Source organism: Leucoraja erinacea, chromosome 5 (assembly GCF_028641065.1).
Source record: "Leucoraja erinacea ecotype New England chromosome 5, Leri_hhj_1, whole genome shotgun sequence".
Taxonomy (NCBI): Eukaryota; Metazoa; Chordata; class Chondrichthyes; order Rajiformes; family Rajidae; genus Leucoraja; species Leucoraja erinaceus.
The window spans coordinates 39,204,346-39,225,099 of NC_073381.1; the positions used below are offsets into that span (position 1 = coordinate 39,204,346).

At 43.0% G+C, this 20,754-nt stretch overlaps 1 protein-coding gene across 1 annotated transcript; it reads right to left on the bottom strand.

The window, feature by feature from the left end:
• Positions 1–18,952: 18,952 nt before the first annotated feature.
• Positions 18,953–20,754, bottom strand: LOC129697140 (rho-related GTP-binding protein RhoB). The gene has a single exon (XM_055635393.1). It carries the CDS (start codon positions 20,578–20,580, stop codon positions 19,990–19,992), a length of 591 nt encoding a protein of 196 aa, XP_055491368.1. The 5' UTR covers positions 20,581–20,754; the 3' UTR covers positions 18,953–19,989.

Genomic DNA, 20,754 nt, shown 5'->3' on the forward strand with positions numbered 1-20,754 from the left:
ATGCTGTATCTCTGAGCTAATATAAACTCCATCTGCCATTTCTCAGTCCATTTCACCACACATCAATGCCACACTGTGGCCCACGGGGTGTGGTAGGAAATTGGAGCACCCGGATGAAACTCACCCGTCACACTGTCAACAACTGCAATAACCTTCATGTCATCTATCAATTTATTGTTCATGCTGACTATATCCAAATCACTCTTGTACGTTACAAACAGCAAGAGAAGGATCAAGAGCCGAGTCAAGTGTTTTATTGTCATATGTCCCAGATAGACAATATATATATATATATATATATACACACACATATATATATACACACACATATATGTGATGTGTTATATATATATATTACATATGATATGTTTATATGTGTGTGTGTGTGTGTGTGTGTGTGTGTGTGTGTGTGTGTGTGTGTGTGTGTGTGTGTGTATATATATACAAGTTCCTTATATATATATATATATATATACGCACACATGCATACACACAAAAAAACAAACAATAATAGTGCAATAATAACAATAATAGTCTATGTAGTTCAGAGCTTATTTGAGATTGTAGTGTTTAATAGCCGAATGGCTGTAGGGAAGAAGCTTCCTGACAGCAGGGGTGAAATGAGCATGTGGCCAGGGTGGTGTGGGTCTATGATTATGCTGGCTGCCTTTTTGAGATGGCAACTCCGGTAAATCCCTTCGATGGTGGGGAAGTCCTCATTGGAAGATTGGATATGAATGGAAACCTCATTTATCCCTCTAAAAAATTTGCTTCTGATACATATTTGAATGATAGTTCTGGGTGTTTCTGATCCAGCACCTCTACATATGTTCAAAGTAGCTACTAGCATCAACATTATGTGCCTACTCCAGATTTTCTAAGATATTTCTTATTATCATGGCCCTCTGTTTACAATCCTATTGCATTGTATGATCAAATGGCACATGTCTAGGCAATACTGTAATTAAACATTCTTGTGATTAAAAATCCAGGAGCGCATCCAATACGTGTTTCTACTGCCATGGTAGGTAAAAGATACGAATGTTCAAATATAAATCATAACTGTAAACCCCTTAGGTATTAAAATGATAGTTCATTTGTATGGAATGAGTCATTGGGAAATTGAAAATACTATATTTGATAAACAATACTTTTCGATCATCTGTTTTTACCTCACTCTTTGGCATCTGCATCTTACTTTAGATGTTTCTCCTTCATGACCTCACTGTTATCCTTTAATGTTTCTTTCTTACATTAACTCCTCTCCACTTTAGGTCTATTTTGATCCAAATTATGGTATTCCCTCAACAACAATGAATCCCTCCATTAAAGATTGTACTTGACAAAGTATTTTACAGCATGAAACAGCAAAAAAAACTGATAAAAATTTATAACTTTGAAAAAAAAGAATGAATCTAGCTGATTAGTTCTAGGGCAAGTTGACATGATAGGGATACAGCAGAAAATAGTTACAGAAAATAAGTTCAGTTTTATTGTCAGTGCATTTGTACCTGCAACAACTTTTAAATATGGCAATCCGTGTTAATTTACTAAGGTTTTAAATTAACAACTAGAATCTGTTGGGCACTTAATTACAACCTACAATAAATAGTAATGATCACAAATGCACTACCAATGCCCAATGCATTCATGAAATTTACATTTACTCTCAGTCATTATCAACTGAAATTACAGCTCCAGGAAAATTAGATCACAATTGTTTATTAATTCTAAATGCACTGTGATTGAAAATGCTCTGCATCAAATCCAGTAGCTCAGATGTTACTGTGATGTATTATAAATGCAGGCTATTTGTTGCAGGTTAAAAGCAGCAACAGTTAAAAGAATTGTCTGTCTTTGTGTGAGGAGCCTGTGTTGTTGTGGTCTCCTCGGGATGAATGCTGAAAGGAGCCTTTCAGGTTAATCTGGAAAGGCTCAGTATTCTTTCTGAAAGAATGCTTTATACAGATGCACTGAAAATTGTGACATCTAACTTATGTAAAACTGAATCCAAAACACATTTTGTTGGACCTTGATGGGCCTGTCCCACATAGGCGATTTTTTCTGTGACTGCTGGTGACTGTCATAGTCGTAGCAGGCCGCCGAAAAAACGGTGACTGGACCCCTCCTACGACAATGTCTACGACAATTTCTACAACAACCTACCACCTAGTCGACGTCAAGCTACTGCAAGCTACCGACTACCGGCGACCATTCGGATGTCCACCTACGACCACATTTATGACAACCTACATCCACCTGCGACAAGCTACGACAAGGTAAGAGAATTCAGTCGCCGGTACCTGTTGCCGGTTGACGTAGGTAGTCGCCAATGGAATTCACCAAAGTCAGCACCAGCGGCAACCTACATCATCCTGGCGACAGCACCTTCGTCAGGCTACGATCATTGGCGTCTCGCCCACGGGCGCCGACTGTCGCCGAAAAGTTTTGAACATTTCAAAATCCAGCGGCGACCAGAAAAAAGGTACAACTCTTTGGGCGACTGAAGAGACCATACAGGCGACACCCGGGCGACCATGTGGCAACTGCCGAGTTGCCTGTAGTCGCCTAAAAAATCACCTAAGTGGGACAGGGGCATGAGTTCATGCTTTAAGGGCCTGTCCCACTAGGTGATTTTTTAGGCAACTGCCGGCAACTGTCATAGTCGTAGCAGGTCTCCGAAAAACTGGCAACTGGACTAACAGGCCTGTCCCACTTAGGCGATTTTTTAGGCGACTGTCGGCGACTACAATAATGGAGTTCACCGAAGTCAGCACCGGCGGAAACCTACGTCACCTGGCGACAACCTGCGCCATCCTGGCGACAACCTATGACAACCTACAACTGCACCTACGTCAGGAGAAGACAAGCTACGACAAGCCCATGGTTGCTGACTGTCGCTGAAAAGTTTTGAATATTTTAAAATCCAACGGGGACCAGAAACATGCTACAACTCAATCAATCAATCAATCAATCAACCTTTATTGTCATCTTGCAAGCAACAAGTACAGTGCAAAATGAAAAGACGTTTCCCAGTGAATAGCGGAGCCTCGCACATGAAATTTGAAACACTTCTCACATAATAACACTAAAAAAAACAATCCAGTCCCTGATGGAACAGAATAAATAGTTAAAATCAGGTAAAAAACACAATGTTAAAAACAGTAAACCAATCATAAAAAAATGTCCGGGGCCGCTGATTTGAGTGGCCAGTGCCAGTTATTAAAGTGTCCGTGCCAGCCGCAGAGTCAAGTCAAGTGACTGTGAGTGCAGAGTGACTGTTTAGCAGCCTCACAGCCTGTGGTAGGAAGCTGTTTAGCAGCCTCGTAGTCCGGGCTTTGATGCTTCGATATCTCTTGCCTGATGGCAAGAGATCCAGGTGTGTGTGGAGGGGGTGCAGTTTGTCCTTGGCAATTCTCTGTGCTTTCTTCAGACAGCGGCTCTGGAACAGTTCTTGTACCGAGGGTAGGGAGACGCCAATAATCCTCTCTGCTCCCCTCACTACCCTCTGCAGAGCCTTCCTGTCCGAGCAGTTGCAGGTGCAGTACCACGTATTGATGCAGTACGTGAGTACAGACTCCACCGTGCCCCTGTAGAAAGTCCTGAGGATGTTGGTGGGGAGTGAGGCCTGTTTTAGTTTCCTCAGGAAGTGCAGTCGCTGATGGGCCCGTTTGACGGTCCCAGTGGTGTTCCTGGACCAGGTGAGGTTGTCCGTTATCTGCACACCGAGGAACTTTATGCTCTCCACTCTCTCCACTGCAGTGCCACTAATGTTGAGCGGTGTATGCTCTGGCTGCGCCCTCCTGAAGTCGACAACCATCTCCTTAGTTTTTTCGACATTCAATTCCAGGTTATTTTTGCCGCACCAGTGCACCAGTTGTTCTACTTCCTCCCTGTACCTTGTTTCGTCATCTCCACTGATGAGTCCCACCACTGTAGTGTCATCCGCGAACTTTATGATTTTATTGTCCCTGAATCTGGCAGCACAGTCATGTGTGAGCAGTGTGAACAACAGCGGGCTGAGCACACAGCCTTGAGGGGAGCCGGTGCTCAGCGTGATCGAGCCTGAAGTGTTCTTGCCAACACGGACTGACTGCGGTCTCTCTGTGAGAAAGTCCAAGATCCAGTGACACAGGGTGGTGTTGAGGCCCAGCAGGGTTAGTTTCTCCACAAGTCTCTGTGGGATGATGGTATTAAACGCTGAGCTAAAGTCAATGTACAGGATTCTGGCGTATGTGTTCTTGTGTTCCAGATGCGCGATTACTGTGTGCAGCGTGGTGGAGATGGCATCCTCTGTAGAGCGGTTGGGGCGATAGGCAAACTGTAGGGGATCTAACGATGAGGGGAGGCTGGCAGTAATGTGGGGGTTCACCAGGCGTTCAAAACACTTCATTATTATTGGGGTCAAGGCGACAGGGCGGTAGTCATTTAGGCAGGCAACCACTGGTTTCTTCGCTATGGGGATTATCGTGGAAGTTTTGAGGCATGTGGGGACAATGGCCTGACTAAGGGAGATGTTGAAGATGTCTGTTAGCACATCTGCTAACTCCTCAGCACATTCCTTTAGCACACGTCCTGGGATGTTGTCGGGTCCGACTGCTTTCCACGGGTTGACCTTAGACAGGATTCTCCGTGTGTCCATTGTGTCTATGGTCAGGACTGGCTGGTCGGTTTGTAGGCAGGGGCTGGCTCTCCTCTTGGGTGTGGTGTTTGCTGCATCAAAACGAGCAAAGAAGTTGTTTAATTTATCTGGGAGAGAAGTGTCCGTGTCGGTTACCTGCTGCCTTGCCTTGTACCCCGTCAATGTTTCGATTCCCTTCCACATCCTCCTGGTGTCTCCTGTGTCGCAGAGGTGTCCCTGGATTTTCCCTGCGAAGGCACGTTTCGCTGCCCTGATTCCTTTTCCCAGTGCAGTCCTGGTGGATCGGAGAGCGGCTGTGTTACCGGCTCTGTAGGCTGCATCACGAGCCCTCAGCAGCGAGCGCACCTCTGCTGTCATCCATGGCTTTTCGTTACCACGTGCAGTGAAAGTTTTCATGATGGTGACATCCTCAGTGCACTTGGCAATGTAGCTGGTTACAGTCTCTGCGTACTCCTCGATGTTGATGAGGTCATCATAGGATGCTGCTGTCCTGAACACATCCCAGTCAGTGTGCAGGAAGCAATCCTGCAGTGCCGAGGCTGCTCCCTCTGGCCAGACCCTGGTGTGTTTTCTCTCCGCTCTGACTTGTTTTTGCAGAGGTCTGTAGGCTGGTGTTAAAAACACTGAAATGTGGTCCGAGTGGCCCAGGTGAGGGCGTGGGGCTGCCTTGTAAGCCTCTGGGGTGTTGGTGTAAACCAAGTCCAAGATGTTCTCTCTCCCCTGGTCTCAAAATCCACATATTGCTTGAATTTTGGGAGCACAGTCTTAAGGCTGGTGTGATTAAAATCACCGGCCACCACAATGAAGCTATTAGGAGGCTTGGTCTGGAACTCACTGACGGCGTCATGCAGGGCTCCCAGTGCTTCGTTGGCCTTGGAATTTACATTTGCACTTGGTGCAACATATACAGCCACAACAAAAACAACGGAGAATTCCCTCGGCAGATAGAAAGGCCGACATTTCACGATGAGGAATTCTATCAGCGGAGAGCAGTGTTTCCCGGCTATTGTAGCGTTCACACACCAGTCCTTGTTTATGTACAAGCACAGGCCTCCACCTCGGCTCTTACCAGAGCTAGCTGCCTCTCTGTCCGCACGGAATGATGTCATTCCCTCCAGCTGTATTGCCGTGTCCGGGATATTGCTGTGGAGCCATGATTCAGTGAAGACAAACACACAGCAGTTTCGTATATCCTTGTATGTTGTCCTGAGAAGACGCAGTTCGTCGAGTTTGTTGTCCAGGGAGCGGACATTAGAGAGAAGAAGCGAGGGCACTGCAGGTCGGGTGGGGTTGGCTGTTAGCCTAGCGTGAATGCCTGCTCTTTTCCCCCGTCTCCGCCTCACGTAAGAGCCTGCTCTTTTACCCCGTTTCTGCCTCCTCTCACACCGCTTGCGTCTTCTCCTCCTCCTCTCTCTCCTCTCTCGCCTCCTCTCTCCGGTCGTAGTCACATCTGCGGCCGATATGCTCGGCCCCGCAGCCGGTAGTAGAAGTCCATAGCGGCGTATTTGGTCTAAATCGCACCAAAACGCGCCTTTACTACTCCCGCGGTTTGCCCCGATGTTTAGGAGCATGTTCCTGCAGTACATATATCTTGGATAGACAGGACAAGACACACAACACTCACTTTTAAAAGCTCCGACTATCTCCCGAGGGGCCGCTGCGACTGTGCGCGCCGCCATCTTGGATCATATCTTTGGGCGACTGAGGAGACTGCTCATGACATAGAAACATAGAAACATAGAAATTAGGTGCAGGAGTAGGCCATTCGGCCCTTCGAGCCTGCACCACCATTCAATATGATCATGGCTGATCATCCAAACTCAGTATCCCGTACCTGCCTTCTCTCCATACCCCCTGATCCCCTTAGCCACAAGGGCCACATCTAACTCCCTCTTAAATATAGCCAATGAACTGGCCTCAACTACCCTCTGTGGCAGAGAGTTCCAGAGATTCACCACTCTCTGCGTGAAATGACCATACAGGCGACACCCTGGCAACCGTGTGGCGACAGCCTAGTAGCCGGCAGTCGCATTAAAAATCACCTAAGTGGGACAGGCCCTTTATGCAAAAATGTGAATGCTGCATATAAATTAAACTAATATTACCATATCTCCTGTTATTATTCTCATATGCATAGCTAGCATGATAGTTTCTAACACCTTTCTGATGTGTTGATGTAACACCTTCTTAAACCTAAATGTAACCTTGGCTGTAAGATAGGGAGTTTCAGAATTTTGACAAAGCTATTTCTATTGTGGTTAAACTACAAATTTTAGTTCTATATTCTGTACCGTTTTTATATGAAAAATCCAATTCCATCTTTAATTTGACAGGACAGTCATCAAAAACACATTTCTCTTGATTAACAAGAGTAATGTATTAATCCTTTTCCTTCCCCTATCCCCAAGTTATCATTTCTATTCCATGTCTAGAAATCTGTGATCCATTTCCCAAGAATGAAGGAGGAAGGAAAGAACTATAGACTGAATCTTAGGAAGCGTTAAGAGGACAACTGGAAAGTTAATGAAAAGAAAGAAAAAACTTGCAGATGTTGGAAATCTAAGCAGAGAATGCTGCAAATACTCAGCAAGTCAGCCAGCACCTGTGGAACAAGAAGTTGAATTAATTTCAGATCAATGATAAAGATCTTGGTGCTAGGCAAGAAACAGAAAATTAGCATGTAAGTTATTAGGATGGCAAATCAAATATTAGCTTTTGTTGTGCGTTGTAATGGCGTGTAAAGGTACAGAAGTTTTGGTCCAACTGTACAAGGCTTTGGTACAACCGTCCCAGTTTTGTTCTCACTAAAGGAAGAGGATTTGCACACTAGGTTCCAAACATTGATTCTTGCAATGGAGAGCTTGTTGTACGAGGTGTGGCATCGGGGATGAAGCTGGGTTCGGCAGTGACTACGTTGACACGGGCAGTAGAGTGAACTCACAAGATCTATTTTATTTTATTTACAGTTGTAAGATATCCAGAACCGCATGGGGCACTGTCCCTTGTCATCAAGACACATGTGCATGAGGTGATCTTGGGCTTCTCCCTGTAGTTCACCTTTGCCTCGAGGAGCCACTAGCAGTCCCAGGCATATCTTGGTGACTCAGCTTTGGAGCATGAAACATAGCAACATAGAAAATAGGTGCAGGGGTAGGCCATTCGCCCCATTTGAGGCAGCACTGCCATTCAATATGATCATGGCTGATCATCCAAATCAGTACCCCATTCCTGTTTTCTCCCCATATCTCTTGATTCCATTAGACCTATGAGTTATATCTAATGCCCCTGTCCCACTTAGGAAACCTGAACGGAAACCTCTGGAGACTTTATGCCCCACCCAAGGTTTCCGTGCGGTTCCCGGAGGTTCCAGGTGGTTGCCAGAGGTTGCAGGTAGTGGAAGCAGATAGGGAGACTGACAAAAACCTTTGGGAACCTCCGGGAAAAGCACGGAAACCTTGGGTGGGGCGCAAAGTCTCCAGAGATTTCCGTTCAGGTTTCCTAAGTGGGACAGAGGCATAACTCTCTTGAATACATCCAGTGAATTGGCCTCCACCGCCTTCTGTAGCAGAGAATTCCACAGATTCACAACTCTCTGGGTGAAAACGTTTTTCCTCATCACAGTCCTAAATGGCCTACCCCTTAAACTGTGACCCCTGGTTGTGGACTCCCCCCAACATCAAGAACATTTTTCCTGCACCTGGCCTGTCCAATCACTTCAGAATTTTATATGTTTCTATAAGAGGCCAGTTCATTGGCTATACTTAAGAGGTAGTTAGATGTGGCCCTTGTGCTAAGGGGTTCAGAGGGTATGGAGAGAAAGCAGGTACAGGATACTGAGTTGGATGATCAGCCATGATCATATTGAATGACGGTGCAGGCTCGAAGGGCCGAATGGCCTACTCCTGCACCTAATTTCTATGTTTCTATCCCCTAGCATCATTCTAAATTCCAGTGAATATTAGCTCAGTCGATCCATTATTTCATCATATATCAGTCCCGCCATCCCGGGAATTAACCTGGACTCCCTCAATAGCAAGAATGTCCTTCCTCAAATTAGGATACCAAAACTGCACACAATACTTCACGTGTGGTCCCACCAGGACTGCAACTGCAGTAGAATCTCCTTGCTCCAAATACTCAAATCCTCTCGCTATGAAGGCCAACACGTCATTAGCTTTAATCCAGAGACTGGCGGTGCTGGCGGTCTCTGGATTATCCTGGCGGCTCAGTCTTTGCCTCTGTGTCTGGGTGCACCCCTTCATTGTCTGTAGACTGGAAGAGGTACTGGTTGATAGATTTTTTTTTGGCCTATCGATGGATCCAGCCTCTAAGGACTATAAGGACTTCTACAGCATTGACTTCTTGTGTTCTTTATTTTCCTTAATAAAATAATAAATATATGTTGGATTTTCTTCCTAGCAGTATCCCTAATTAAATTTGTTCCTTTTCAGCATGTAGAACATATTTATGATCAATACCAAAGCTATTTGCCTTGAAATTATAATTATCACTACTTAGCGTATACTTGTAATAGAGACTCACTGTTATTTATATGATAACAGATATCATCTTAAATTGCTTCCCATGTTGTTTTCTTTGAGGTGGAATGTAATCCAAGTCCGTAATAATTAATTCCATCATTCTACTCATCCATACCTGCTTCTCCATTAGCCTCAGACAAAGTCAACACTGAGCCATTTTGTAAAATAAAATATTTTCTGGTGAACAATATGGTGAAAGATTGTGACAAGATATAATTACAAATTGATTTGTTTCCCAAATATTTGCCCCAAGGGAATAACTCATCCTTTCCTCGTATGATTTTCTAACATTATATATTCTTGCACAAATCAGAATGTAAACTTGGATATAAATAATCAGGACAATAGTGACATATAAAAGTAATTTGCAGAATATTTATTTTCATTCAATGAGAGACAATGGTCCCAGCTCATTTTGATTGCTTAAGTCTAAAAAAAATTAGACTAGAATTTATCTGCACACAAATGATTTGGACCTCTACTGTGGAACTTTGAAGTGGCAGAAACTCTCTTCAAGGCATGAACACCATTCGATGAAAAACTAAAACGTAAGACGATTTCAATTACAGGTCCTGACATTATCTGATATTTGCCATAATAGTTATAAAAGGGCAACAACATGTGTCTAATTTGCATTGTTAGAGAAATAGTTGATTCAATGTTCATAGGATTTTATATATTCTTTCTCTGGGGAAAATAAAGTTGTGATTAATCCTTAATGCATTATTGCTCTGTAACACATCTCTGTCGAGTTGGTTGTTCAGCCATAGGAAGTCAACTTAAGTGACTATCTATAAATAAATGCTACTGTTAACCATACTTGGAAATACGATGACAACTTTCGCTTGCAAAGCCACCAAAACCCAAAAAACCTATAAATTCATATTCTGTTGCCTGAAAAGGTTCTCCATTTCAAAGTTATTGCCAATGTGTGGGAAAATGTTGATGCCTGTCACGTAATGACTGCTACTGACTTGGAAAGATTATCAGTGTGTTATTGTAAATTATTACAGGAATTACGGGAAATCCAATTGTCTGCTGTGTCACTGGATCACACTGAAATCCCCAGCAGGTCATATCTCTCACAGGAAAATACCTTATGCTAGTCCCCAAGGGATCTGTTGCACATCTTATCATTTCTTGCCTGTTTCAATGGGTGCTCTTATCTTATTCGAGGAAACACATTTTTTGTATTCCCTGTTGCATGCATGAGCCCTGTCAAAAATGGCTTACAACCCAATTTCTAATTAATGTAGTAAGTAACAGAGAATGGGAGAAAGAATTAAAGGAAAATAGATAGGGGAATTAGACTCATGGGCTTGCTCTGGAAACTGATTTAAACTTGATGGGCTGAATGGCCTCAAGTTGTGAGTGGTGTGAGTCAATTGTTTCTTTGCAAAGTGTCACAGCCCAGTTTTTTTTATCATTTTAGTCTTTAGAGATATGGCATGGAAACAGGCCCTTCAGCCCATCGAGTCTGCGCTGTCCAGCAATCACCCCATACAGTAGTACTATCCTACACACTAGGGACAAGTTACGATTTTACCAAAACCAAAACCTGTACATCTTTGGAGTGTGGGAGGAAACCGGAGCACCCAGAGAAAACCCAGGGAGAATGTACAAACTCCATACAGACAGCACCCGTAGCCAAGATCGAACCCGGGTATCTGGCGCAGTAAGGCAGCAACACTACCACTGCGCATCCCCACACTGGTGATTCTAAATTGCTCTGTTCAATTGGAAACAATGTGCCATAATATATTGCAGAAATGTTCTTAATGTCTAAAGAATTGCAGTTCATTTTATTTATTACACAGTGGTCAGAGAAGATCAGTTGTTAATCCATTTAGTTCGACTTCTTTCTAAATGCTTAATTGCACTTCAATCCGCAGCAATGGTCTATTCTCTCAGAGACTCTGATGTGCTATCGCCTTTCTCACCACCCCCCTCCTTTCTGCAGGAAACAGTCTATATCTGCCATTTTTGTGGTCACTCTCTCCCTCCCTCCCACCCTTCCTAATTGACAAGTATTGTTAACCAGTTATCTGTTTGTTTCATTGTTTCTTCTGGTAGGGACTCAATATTGTACTTTCGGTTTTTTTTTCTACTAAGTTTAGAACAGAATATCCACCACATTTCCCAATCAGTTCTTTCTCCCTCTACCATACTTGCAATAACATTGTTTTTCTGTCTTTGTCTTCACTCCTCTCTCCTTAATCCATGTCTTCAGAACTAAATAAACTCGGACTAACTCAGGGCACAAATGCCTTTTATTAGTTGCGTTTATGTCTCTCTTTCTCACTTGACATTAAGAAAATCTTATTTTAATTTCTTCATTTTCCTTCACTTGCTTCATTTCCTTCCTCCCTTGGTTGTTTGGCAATATGGCAAGATTATATGTGACAGAGCTTCAGAGCACAAATAAAACCCAGTGTAACCAGGGAGCTACCAACTGATTTTAATGTGAAGAGAGTTCAGGATAGACTAGGACAGAGGGTCATAAGGTTTAGAAGTACCATCAAGTCTATTTCACCATTTAATAAGATAATGGCTGATCCGCTCATGATCCTCAATCCCACTTTACAGCCTGCTGCTTATAACTTCTGTTTCCCTCTCTGCTCCACAAAACTATGTATTTCAGCCTTCAATATAGATATATATTTGCAACCATTTCTCACAGCAATTATGTTGAGAAACGCCCTAAAGAGGGCAATGCTGTGGCCCTCATGCGCTCCTGTAAAACCTGGTCAAATACCCAAAAGGGGGATTTCTCCATCTGTTTAGGGAGGAGCTTTTATGTGGTGGTCTTTGAGTGTTCCTTTGCTGCTACTAATCTTGGAATGCAAAGAGACAACTGAAAAGTTGCCCCAAATTGATAGAAATTCATAATTTAGATTTGCTCGTGGAGCTGAATTTATGGCCATGTTTCCAGTTTTTACTTTTTCTTTTGCAGTTGTGTAGGCAACATGCAATAACGATAAATATAGAACATTAATTAATAGACTGCTCAATCAAAAGCCACATCCTTCACTGCATTTACCTTTACTTAAATATAATTGAACAAAAATGTTGAATGTTTACCTACAGTAGGTTGCAAATATGGTTGCAGAATAAAAAATACAGAAAGTAACTTCAAATGCAGAGTAAAATATAGCAAATAGGTCGCAAATATGGTCACAGAATAAAAAATACAGAAAGTAACTTCAAATGTAGAGTAAAAAATAGACATATGTAAACAATGAGAGAAAATTATCAAGTAAACTTAATACAGACAGGAGACATCAAAGACTCAGTGGGGGGAGGGGGGGGGGGGGGGAGAATAATTGTGAAGATTTCCTGTAACTGGAAATGTCCAAAGTATTTATGATCGAAGGTAAAACCCAATTTGACAACTAAAGGGAAATTATGATACAGAAATGAAACTAAATTCCTCATAATGAAATTTTATTCAGCAGCTGTTTTATTTTTTTGTCACGGACATAACTTTAACTGCTCCCTGTGTGAAACTTGTGTAAATTTGGTTTGCTGCGATAAAGTGCTTCCTGCCAGGAATAATGAATTAGCATTGTGGATTAATGATTCTGTGAAGAACCACCAAGGCCTTTCCTGGATTTGGAGGAACAACTCTCAAATATTACAAAGAGGAAAGAAACAATGAAGCCTGATATGCTTCCTTGGCTAAATTGATTGACAAACTAATACTAATTCACAAGGACTTGGAAAATCCCTGGCTAGATAACAGGACCCTGTTAAATTTACTCCCAAGGGAGCAGGTAAAGAAACTAAAATGATCTTCTTTTGTATCCTTTGGTTAGAGGGAAGAGTCATGCAATATTCCTGTTACTAGTTCCGAGCTGACTTCTGCTGTCAAGTAGATGAGAACACGATGGATTTTTGCGTTGATATTCCAACTTTTCTAAGACCCAGCCAAAATGCAGGTAGTTCTGCTATAATGTGTGTTTCCATAATACTAATTGTATATAAAGTGACTGATGAATTTGAAACACTACTTGTATGAAAAAAGAAAGTGCTGGAGGGACTCGGTAAGCCAGGCATCAACTGTGGAGGGGAATTTTGTTTCAGATCAGTTCCCTTCTTCAGATTACTTGCATTACATGGACCGAATTGGTTAGAACATGATTTTTATCAAGTACAAGAGAACTACTTAAAATTTACTTTAGACATTGACATGCCAAAAGAAGCTGCCTCAATAAAATTAAACAGAAGACTACTGCTTCCAAGTAACCAACCCACAGTAATCAGACACTATTTTCTCTTAAGAATGCATGCTGCTAATTTCATCATGGTTGGCCATTGAAATTAAGAAACAAACATCTCTATAGAGACTTGTGCAATGACACACTATTACAAATTATTATTAAAAGGCTATTTTTCAGCTTGCAGCAACAAAAATAAAAGTTACAGCTATTAAATAGACACTTATTTTTGAAAATCCTGTGGAGGGAAAAATAACTGTTAAACTCACTAGCCCCTAACTCCCTATCTACAATTTTCTATAATGTGAGATTTCTTAGGAATACAACTATTGCATTCTAACAGAACTATCTTCCAAATTTATCTTCTTAATTACACGTCTATTTGCAATATGAATACCTTGGCCTGAAAATCATACGTTGCATATGGCAAAATTCAAATGAATGCAAAATCTAAAAACTAGTCACTTGAAATGGTGTCTACTATGAACCCAGCATGAATCATCCCCTTCAAAACAAAAAGGAGGGGAAAGATTTTAACAGCGTTCAATCTGGTGTTTATTTACAATAGATATTCAGTCATTAATTTAATGAAATGCAAAGTAGAAACCATTAGGAAATATGTTTCTAGAAATGAAACAAATATATATGACGTTACTTATGGCTGTAAAGATCCTGCGCCCAGTTGTGTAGCAGGATATTGGTAGGAAATTCTAGTTAGGAGGACAGATCAGAGATTCAATGGCACCAAACAAAACTCCAGGATGTTACATTGGGACCTTGATGCCAAGGTCCAGGATGTCTTAAAATGGTGACAAAACATTCTCAAGGGGGAGGGTGAGCAGCCAGAAATCATTGTGCACATTGACACTAATGACATAGGTAGAAAAAGGGATATGGTCCTGCATAGTGAGTATAGGGAATTAGGCTAAAGGTTAAAAAGCAGGACCTCAAGGATAATAATGTTACGTGGTATTGAGTGTAGGAACAGGACGATGGAGTAATGTGTGGCTGAGGAGTTGGTGCAAGGATTCAGATTGTTGGATCTTTGTGATCTCTTCTGGGGCAAAGAGTACATGTGCAAGCAGGACAGGTTGCACCTGAACTGGAGCGAGACCAAATCCTAGTAGGCAGATTTATCGTGTTATTTGAGAGGGTTAAACTAAATGGGCAGGGCAGTGAGATCCAATGTGATAGTGATCCGTACAGGAGACTGGAAGTCAGTATAGAAGTCAATGACAGCAAGTTCAGTAGATAGGATAGGCAGGAGCATGGCAGGGAGTGCGGAAAGACTGTTGGAATAAAATGTATTTGCTTCAAAGCTGCCAAGTAAGTCGGATGTTCTCAGGTTGAGGATAGTTATCTATGACTGGGAAGTTACATCCATTATGGAAACCTAGCTGATGGAGGGATAGGACTGGCAGCCTATGTTTCAACGTACAGGTGTTATAGGTGAGATAGAGGTTGAGCTAAATTTAACTAATTTAACATTGATTAAAAGAGGCAATGGCAAGATTGATACAAAATTAGTTTAAGAAGAAGAAACAATTGTTTTCCAGTCGGTTCCCGGTCTGTCTGATCATAGCACACAGAATGGTGCAGCACAGCAGGCCCTTCAGCCCACAATGCCTGTGCTGACCATGAAGTCTTATTAAGATAATGTTTTCTGCCTGCACCTGATCCATATCCCTCCGTTTCCTGGATAGGTGATGATTGGGTCAGGACCCTTCTTCAGATCTGACCCTAAATATCACCTATCCACGTTCTCCAGAGTTGCTGCCGGGATCTGTTGAGTTATTCCAGCACTTTGTGGGTTTTTTTGGTAAACCAGCATCTGCATTTCATTGTGGCTGCATTGTGTCTCCCTGCCTAAGTGCCTCTTTAATGTCATGATTGTACTTGCTTCCATCACCGTCCATGACAGCATGTACTAGGCACCTACCATCTCTCTCTGTGTAAGTACATTTTTTTAAAAGCTTGCATCAGGCATCATCAAAGAGTGTTTAATTGTCACTGACTATCTATATTACAAATGCCTCTCATAATTTTGTAAACTTCTATCGTCTCCCCTCAGCCTCCGTTGCTTTAGGGGAAACAATCCAAGTTTGTCTAACCTCTGTTTATGGCTAATAGTCTCCACTCCACCAACATCCTGATGTATCTCTTCTGGATTGACTCCAAAGCCTCCACACCCTTCCTGCAATGCAGTAATCAGATCTGCACACAATACTCCAAAACCTGACAATACATCTGCAACTTAATTCCTGACATATTCAATATCCGGATTGATAAAGACAAACATGGCACAAGCCCTCTGTACTACTTGGCTTGCCACTTTCAGGGAACTATGGACGTTCACATTAGAATTCTAAAGTGATTGTGTTCAACCTCTATAAAGCATTGGTTCATCACAACTGGAGTATTGTATCCGAGTGAGTCAAGAATGGTTTAGCTGTCATATGTACCAACAAAGGAACAATTAAATTCTTATTTGCAGCAGCTTTATGTACCTCTATAAGATTACACCTCAGTCTACTATAGAAACATAGAAAATAGGTGCAGGAGTAGGCCATTCGGCCCTTCGAGCCTGCACCGCCATTCATTATGATCATCCAACTCAGTATCCTGTACCTGCCTTCTCTCCATACCTCCTGATCCCTTTAGCCACAAGGGCCACATCTAATTCCCTCTTAAATATAGCCAATGAACTGGCCTCAGCTATCTTCTGTGGCAGAGGATTCCAGATATGCTCCAGGAAACTCTATCCAGCCTCTCTATATGTCAAAACTTTCAGAACTGGCAATAAATTCAAATTTTTTTTGCACCCTTTCCAGTTTAATAATGTCCTTCCAAAGCAGTGGATGTGGAGAGGATGTTTCCACTGGTGGGAGAGTCTAGGACCCGAGGTCAGAGCCTCAGAATTAAAGGGTGCTCTTTTGGAAAGGAGGTGACGAAGAACTTCTTTAGAATGTAGTTAAACTGTGGAACTCATTGCCACAAGGGGCTGCGGAGACCAAGTCAGTGGATAATTTTAAGGCAGAGAAAGACAAATTCTTGATTAGAACGGGTGTCAAGAGTTATGGGGAAAAGGCAGGAAAATGGGATTAGGAGGCAGAGATCAGCCTTGATTGAATGGCGGAGTAGACTCGATGGGCCGAATGGCCTATTTTTGCGACCAGAACTACACAGTACAAATGTGATTTTACCAACATCTTGTGCAGCTGTAACATGATGACATCCCAACTCCTGTAGTCAATACCCTGACCGCTGGAAGGCATGCATGCCACTTTCTTCACTACCCTGTCCATTTATGTTGCCACCTTCATGGAACAATGTCCTTGGTTCTCTGTTATACAGCACTCCCCAGGACCTCATTTACTGTGCAAGGTTTGTCCGGATTTTGGTTTGTCTTTCCAAAATCCATCACCTCGCATTTAACTGAATTGTATCTGAATTAAACTCCAGAAAGCACCTCACAACAACCTTATTTCAAGGTGATTCAAATCACTTGATAACAAGGTGTTAGATGTGTGACTGGGAATCTCATGTAGTGAAGATTTTACTTTTGTGTTATTTGTATCTGATGTCAGAAAGGGAAGGTGTAAACCCATTTCCACAGAAGTTGTCAATTTGCTGTACTCTTGCTTCTCTACACAGTAAAGAATCTGGCTTTGACACATTCAAATGAATGACCATGATGAGATGACAAATTTTAAATGTGAGATGCATTTTATTCAGGTTTTAATGCATGTTTTTAATTTATATTACGATGTAGCATAACATTTTCCCCAATGGTTTGTTACCCTACCTCCCACCCCTAATCCTACTTGTTCTATTTTCAACTTTTTTCCCCCACTAAGTTTATTTCCAGTAAGCATATTCCACTTGTCATAAACTGACCACTGAATGTAATGGAAGATTCTCTTTATAACAGGTTATGCACTGGTTTAAAATATTGATGAAAGAAATTGATCAGGCAATGCTTTCATTATTTAAGTTAATACCTTTGAATAAATCTATAGAAAGGGACAAACATTTCTAAAAATATATTTTCCTCTTGAAAAAGTTTCAAATCACCAGAATTGTTTTTTGTTGTTTGGCAAGATACGAGTTTTGGAAGCACCTAAGCAATATGATACTCCTACAATTGCAAAATATTGTTGCGTTTTGTCCAACAGTTCATGATTGGGACATTCATAATTGTGCATTTGTGCGTAGCGGTGAAACGAAATACCTCCTTGCACAGAAAAGGACCAGTTTAAAGTGTTTTTAATGCCAATCATGAACATGGCAGCACACCACGTTACACAGAACTGCCTGTAAAAAGCCTACAAGGGTTTGATGTTTTTAAATGAAATTAGTGAAAGATGGATAGTAAATCAAGTAACTTAGATTTAAGTCAAGGCAAATGACAAGTAAAATAAGGGGGGGGGGGGGGGGGGGGGGAAATCGATTGAATACCCATTAATTTGGCCAGAAAGTTACTATAAAATGAGTGCAAGGTTAACCGATTATTCCAATAGGACACAAACTCCATGGTCAAGATGGGCTCCTTTTGTGAATGGTATTCTTTGCAGTATTTACATGCTGCTTACAAATGCACATTGCAACCTTGGATAATTAGGATCCTTTTCTTAACATTTCTGATCCCTCCTTGTTACAAAGGTATTTTGATAACAGGAGCACCCCAACTGCTGTTCACACTTCTCACCATCCAAAGCTTGCCGGCCTGTTTCGCTTAACCCAGAAGAAACACCTGCGTTGGTTTATTCAAACATATGATCCAGCTCATGATGAATGCTTTATTGTCACATGCGACAAGTCACAGTGGAATTATGTTTGCATACCCAAGGAATGCAAATAGTCACCACAAAAGGGCACTGACAAAGTTACAAAGTACCCAGTCTGCCACTTTGTTCTCCCCTTCCCGATATCCCTCCACGCCAGATCCTCCTTTGTTCCTTAATGGTGTGAAAATTAAGAAATTAACGATGTTTTAAGAATTATGGCTGGTGGTGAAAGCTGAAGCTTTTTGAAGTTCCCGCATTTGCATCAACTCAACTGACACGCAAATGTTTGAAACTTGTTTCAATGCACCAGTGAACTCTGGCGCTAGAATTAGAAAGGGCAAAAATGAGAATAACCGCAATACCAACCCGGCCGAGTACTGTACAGTGATCACAACGCACTCTTCGCCATCAACATGGAAGGCATTAATTAGGTCAGCGGAAATGGGGGTGGGAGGGAGGAAATTCTGCACCACACCCATTCTTTAACAAAAGAAAAGGAGCAGGAATGGAAGGGATTTGGGACCGTAAAGAGATTTGCAAAAAAATATATATACACGGGTTGGTTGCACTTCGGCAAATGGGTTGTACGAGACCGATGCCGGCGTGGCTGCCGTTTTCTCCCGGTTGTCCACGCTAGCGTTAAAGACTCGCCCAACCGCGCAGATTCAAACGCTCACATTGGTGCAAAAAAAGTTTAAAGAAAAACTCAAACCTGGTCGTGTTTTGCCTTTGCAACAAATCGGAAATAAAAACAAAACAAAGTGGTCAGATTTGATTACATTTAATACCTTGCATGAAAAGTTTTTTTTAAAAACACAGCTTATACTTCGGTATATAATTCTGTAAACAAACGCACGTCTTGGCATCAGTGCGAAGCTTCGCCATTTTCTGGTTGGTTTTAAAACTGAGTCGGTGAATGACCACCTCAGTACCACTTGGGAGACGTATCAAAAATATCGATGGATCTTGGAAAAAGTCACCTTTCGACCAGTACAGATGCTCAGACAAATGAAAACACTGAAAATATCTCCCCGTTGACCCATTTTCTTTTCTGTGTATATCGCGCGTGTCCCAAAGTTTGTCGTCAGTGCTACAAGAAACAGTATTTTGCTCTGAGGTCGCGCCCGACCACCTGCGATCTCCGCTTTGGGCGGGAGGCGCGACCCTTCAGTTAGTTAGTCAGTCACACACACACTCTCTCTTTCTCTCTCTCGCAGGTAGGCTGGGGCCGGCTCTTCAGTCGGCGAGTAAAGTGCCAACGTGCCCCTTCCACTCTTCCCGTGTCTTATTCGCCGGATCAGAGCTCTTCCTGCATCAACATGTCCCTTAAACAAAGCAATCCAGTCGGGGAGAAACCCATACATTCCTCGTCGCTTCTCACAGGAGAACACACACATCAGCGTCTACATACACAGACACACACATACATACATACATAACACAGACATTGGCATATTGCAAGTCAGTCCGTAGGCTACACCCCATGCGGGATGCCCACACAACCCACCCATCGACCCGCGGGTCTAGCGGGACAGTGCCGCCCGCAATCAGTGTGAAAAGTTTATCTTCCGCCGAATTAAATTAAAATAAACAACAAAAAGAACAGTTCTCTCTCTCCCAATGATCGGTCGGCTCTTTCGGAGCAAAAATAAAAGAAAATCTATTCCCCACACCCTCTTTATGATCCCCATGTTTTCTTCCTAGAGACTGTCCGCATCTTCTTACTGTTCAAGAGGAGTCCAGCACCCTGTGAAGAGGAGAGGTCGGCAAGCTGAGTGACTCCAGCTGGTCGCTGGGAAGCATCATAGGACGGTGCAGCAGTGGGCGCAGCCTTGGCTGGGCCGTGCTCTCTTCTGCAGCGCTGCCCGGGTCGCGGTCTCGAACACTTCCCGCACCCCTTCTTTGGTCTTGGCCGAGCACTCCAAGTAGTCGTAAGCTCCGATGCGCACGGCCATGGCGCGGCCGTCCTCGGTCCGCACCGGCTCCTGCTTCATGCGAGCCAGCTCGTTCCTGACGTTCTCGTCGTTCCGCAGATCTTTCTTGTTGGCCACCAGGATGATGGGCACGTTGGGGCAGAAGTGCTTCACCTCCGGCACCCACTTCTCGGGGATGTTCTCCAGCGAGTCCGGGCTGTCCACCGAGAAACACATGAGGATCACGTCGGTGTCGGGGTAGGACAGGGGTCGCAGACGGTCATAGTCCTCCTGGCCCGCCGTGTCCCACAGTGCCAGCTCCACCTGTTTGCCGTCCACCTCGATGTCGGCCACATAGTTCTCGAATACGGTGGGCACGTAGACCTCGGGGAACTCGTCTTTGCTAAAGACGATCAGCAGGCAGGTCTTGCCACAGGCACCGTCGCCAACCACCACCAACTTCTTCCGGATTGCAGCCATGGTCGCCGTGTCTGTAAACTTGTTTTATCTCTCCTACTGAAACAGTTTCTCAGCGCAACTGAATGGAGGCGTGTGATCAATGCAGCAACGCGGATTTTAAAGCTAAACAGGTCTACTTTGCATCCTCCTCTCAATCACTCACAAGCAGGCAGTGAGTGAAGCCGGCTCCTTCCC